The sequence below is a fragment of the Myotis brandtii genome, unplaced genomic scaffold (genome assembly GCF_000412655.1).
Source record: "Myotis brandtii unplaced genomic scaffold, ASM41265v1 scaffold990, whole genome shotgun sequence".
Lineage (NCBI taxonomy): Eukaryota > Metazoa > Chordata > Mammalia > Chiroptera > Vespertilionidae > Myotis > Myotis brandtii.
The window spans coordinates 561,052-565,358 of record NW_005372122.1 but is presented as its reverse complement, the minus strand read 5'-3'; the positions used below and the strand labels follow the sequence as shown (position 1 = coordinate 565,358).

General features: G+C 59.2%; 1 protein-coding gene across 1 annotated transcript in view; it reads right to left on the bottom strand.

Annotated features, from left to right (window-relative positions):
* Window positions 1–1,980, bottom strand: part of EBF2 (early B-cell factor 2) — a gene marked incomplete at its 3' end in the record, with an annotated part of 196,239 nt that extends 194,259 nt beyond the window's left edge. Inside the window, exon 1 of the mRNA XM_005886603.2 lies at window positions 1,340–1,980. Coding sequence (XP_005886665.1) covers window positions 1,340–1,470 — 131 coding nt within the window. The remainder of the gene's footprint in view (window positions 1–1,339) is intronic.
* Window positions 1,981–4,307: the final 2,327 nt, after the last annotated feature.

The following is a 4,307-nucleotide window of genomic DNA, read 5'->3' as shown; positions in this document are numbered from 1 at the left end:
CTCACGCCCCCGGGCGCGAGCACTTTGCCCTCTTTGAAGGGGCACCATTTCGCTGGGATGCCCCGCTCCAGCTGCCTGTTCCCATTGCAGCCAGTATTTGATCGAGGAAAGGATGAAGGTGGGTGGCGTCTTTAAGGAGCTAAGGTCACCCGCCGCGGACGGCTCTGTGGAGCTTCCTGCTTCCCCCGGCCTGCAGCCCCCAGCCCAGACGGCGGCGGAGAGCGGCTGCCGGGGCCGCGGGCTTGGACGCGAGGGAGGGGGTGCGGGTGTTGCTTCCTCTCCTCCAAGGGCGGCAGCTGGTTCGCTCCACCCGGGACACCTGGAGACGTGGCCTACTAAGAAAGGAGGGATTTCTAGGCAACGCGTCGGGACTTAGAGAGGGCGACCAGAAGAGTGGACAGGGCGGCTGGAGTCTTGGGAAGAAGTTCGTGGGCTCCGTGGGGTAAGGTGTCTTTCTCTTGCAGACAAGGACGTGGGGACCACAAATACCAGCTCAGCAGTGACGACGAGGAGGGGAACCAGAATGTCTTCTCGGGGTGGCACTCGGGACCAGGTGTTTACCGTCTCAGCACGCGGACGCTTAGAAACCCTCAACTCCTGGGACCAGCAAAACTAGAGGTTGGCGATGCCCAGCGTTTGCGGCCAACTCCTCTCCTCGCCTCTCTTCTTCGGCAGTTTCTTCTACTGCAACTCGTTCATCTTTTTCTCTCTGATTTCTTCTTTCCCCTCACTCCGCCTCGATACCTCTGGCCCACCGTTCTAGCTCTGCGCCCGGACCCTCCAGCCAGCCCCCTCCCGGAGCTCCGAGCCGCTTCGCCTTCCCAGGAAACTGATCCGGTCTGTCCGGCTCCTCTCGCCGCCGCCGCCATCTGCCCGCTAGGCTCCAGGCCTCCAGGAATCGCGGGCAAGAAGCGGCAGAAGAGGCGCTCGCCAGCGGCTTTGCGGAACCGGCATCGCGGGGAAGCCGGCTCTCCCGCGGCCGTCACCGCCAGCTCAGGTCCCCGAGCTCCACTCCGGACCAGCCCCTCCTCGCAGGGCCAGGGAGTGAGCTGCGAGGCGTAGGATGCTACTTTGTTATTTTTCCTCCCAAAGAGCGGTCTGCGGGGAAGGAGCGGGGAAGAAACTCCGGCATTAGCTGCGGGGTAAGTGTTCCCCAGGCTGCAGCGACCTGCATGCCCGAGGGCGAGCCCCAGCGCGCGGGGCCAGGACTACAGATGCGGGGGAGAGAGAACGAGACAGAGCGAGCGAGCGGGAGGAGGGGGACGGAGAAATACAGAGACGGTGGGAGAGCAAACGAGCTAGAGACTTTGAGAGCATAATTGTGCGACCGTCTAGTTACCTCTGCGCCGCGACATTGGCGTCCACCACGCCGACATTCCGGACCCAGGACCTGACCGAATCCATCTCGGCGCTCAGTGATTTCTCTTTCAGAGCTGGCCCTCTTCCTAAAGTATCTTGAATCCCAAACATTTAAAAAGTATGATCTGTCTCTTTAAAAATAAGAGTTACCACGCTGTCCTTACTGTTCCCAACGTTGCCACCAAACCGTTTCCTCCAAGGCAATCCAAAAAAAGGGACCAAGTACTGAAGTTTGAGTCTCTCTTGAAAAAAAAAAAAAAAGATAACCCGTCGTTTGCTTCACGCGTGAGGTGCGGATTGGTGCAGTTAAAGTTTGGGTTTTATCCTCCGCAAGTTCAGATCTGCCGCCTCGGGTCCTCGGTCCTAGGTCGCTCGCATCCTTCCCGCGGCAGCGCTGCCTGCAGAAAGTGATCACAATTTAGAAGCATCACCTGTTCTGGGAGAAACAGGAGGAGATTGATGACTGCCTAATCTCTCCCTTTCCTCCTGGTCCCCCACCCTCCCGGCTCCCCCCCACCGCTGCAATTTAGGAAAAAAAAAAATTCCCAACAGGATCAGTTGTAAAAAGAAGGGGAAGACCCGGAGCGGAGAGGAGGCGGTGGCTGCGAGCCCCTCGGAGCCGGGCTGCCGCCGCGCACGGGCCCCATGAATGGGTTACTACGGCCCGGGCCGCGGGAGGCGGAGCCGCGGCCCGATAAGGAGCCTCATTTGCATGGACGCTCGGGATTGGACAGCGCTTGGCAGGCCGGGCGACGTCCTCCGGCGGCGCGCGCCACGCTCGGAGGTGAAAGGGGACGGAAGCTGTGGACACTGCGTCCTTGGTGTGCGTGCGCCGTGGCGAGGTGGCCTGCGACGCGCCCACTCGGTCTGGGTGCGAGAGCGGGAGCCTCCGGGGTGCTGCCTCCAGATGCAGTTTTTTGTGTCCTGCCGGAAGGCATACGCATTCCCGGGGCTGGGATCTGTGGGCGTGTGTGTGAGGAAGCGGAGAGTGTGACCACATGTACTTAGGTTTTGTGCACACGTTCCCCAGAGCAACCCAGTTCCCTGAACGGCTCTCCCAAGTCTCCTGCAGTTACATGGTGACATTCAGATTTTGTGTGCGGTTTACAAGTTGAGAGAGAAGGGTGTGTGAATGAAAGCGTGGGGCGGGGGTGGAGTAGAGGAGTACGAACAAGGCTCAAGTGCTATTCAAATAAATAGTGTCGGGGAAAATGGTCACGGAGCTAAGGAAAATACCCCCGAGCGGGCGAGAGGTTGCCGACAGATCGTTGCAGGCTTAGTGCAAGAGCTGCCTGGCGTCCTCCCGACGCCCCCTCCGCCTCCGCACCCGGTTCCCGAAGCCCAGGGCCGGGAGGCGGCGGCAGCTCCGCCAACAGCTGAAACCTTAGACGGCTTTTTAACTGCACCGGGCAGCTCGCGGTGCCTATTAAAAATCCTCCTGGCCGGGTGTTATTTTCTTGCTTCCGCTTTTGTATTCTGATCTGTGCATAGATCTGCTGCTGAAACCTAGAACACTAGCGCGAAAACAGATTTGAAGACAATGAATGCAAATCTGTGCTCAAAGACCATCTGCCGTGGAGGAGACAAATCAGCTGTTCCTCAGTGCGAGCGGCTGCGCCCAGGCTCCCGGCCGCTCTACAGGGGGCTCTGCGAAGCCGGGGCTGCGTTCAGGGCTCTTCCCCCACTCGGGACTGCAACTTGAGCGTGAATTGACTTCGGACCAGATCCCTTAGGTGTAGGTGAGCGCTCACAAATGAACTGCGAGAGTTTGCCGCTAGAGGACACAACTCGTTTGCAACTCGTTTGCCTGGGCAGACGGGAAGCTCGCACTTTGGGAAATGCCGCTCTCCTGAGAAAGGGACCGGTCCGCGACGGCACTCCAGCCCAGGGCAGCCGGCGACCCCAGGCTTCGCCCGGGATTGCGCTCAGGAAGCGCAAGTCTCTCCTGCGGAGATTTACCTGAAAACTGAAGGGGTTGGAAGGGGTGCGCGGACCCCATCTGTACAAACTCTAGGACAAACGATTGGGGTGATTTTATTTAAGGGGGCGAGAATGTGAAACCCTAGCCTTTAGATAGTGCTGACCGTGACACCCCCACCCTAGCTTGGTCCTCCTGGCTTGGTCCTCCTGGTTAGGTAACAAGGGCAGGGGAGCAATAAAGGGCGACTGGGCACCAGAATAGGTATCACAGCTGCTGCACAAGCCCAGTGAGATGGCAGTTGAGCAAAGAGAGGAGGAGGACCGGAGCGAAATTTGTAGGGATGAAACTAACTACCCTTTTTCAACTCGGCAATTCTCTGTTACATGCAGGTTTTATGGATATTGTCGGTCCCTACAAAAACTCAGCACCGAGTCTTTTACCCTGAATCGCTCTCTTTATAAACCTCCGTGAAGCTCAAGTAATCACCCACCCCATCCTCGTCCGTGGACTGCGCTCAGTAGAGGTAATGCCTCGGATTCCTCGGCGGAAAGTGTGGAACAGCCCGTGGGCCCCTCAAAATGTGTTGAAGAGCTCCGCAATTTTTTTTTTCCTCTCTTGGCCAAGACAGGAACCGAGCGCAACCCTAGGGGCCACGGGGCAGGAGTGGGTCCGGGTCTGGTCCGAACCGTCTGCCCTTCAGGCCCGGGTTGGCTGGGGTTAAAGGGCACAGCCAGGGCTGAGCGCACCGGCTTTTCTCGCCCACAACAGCTGCCACCCAAATATGCCCCCCAGGGAGTGAATGAATTGGTCCTTTCTCAGGGCTCCCTGCTACCCTCCCCAAACTAGACGGCCGCGCTCGGGGGACGCCCCCACCCGCAGGTCCCAAAGACAAGTTTAGGGGCCAAAGGGCCACGCAGGGAGGTCGTTTTGGAAAACCAGGGCCCCAGAATATGGACCTGGGTAGGGGGGAGCCGCACCGCCCCTCGCCCGCTGTGCTAGAGGCGGCCGCGCAGGGCGCTAGGAGCGA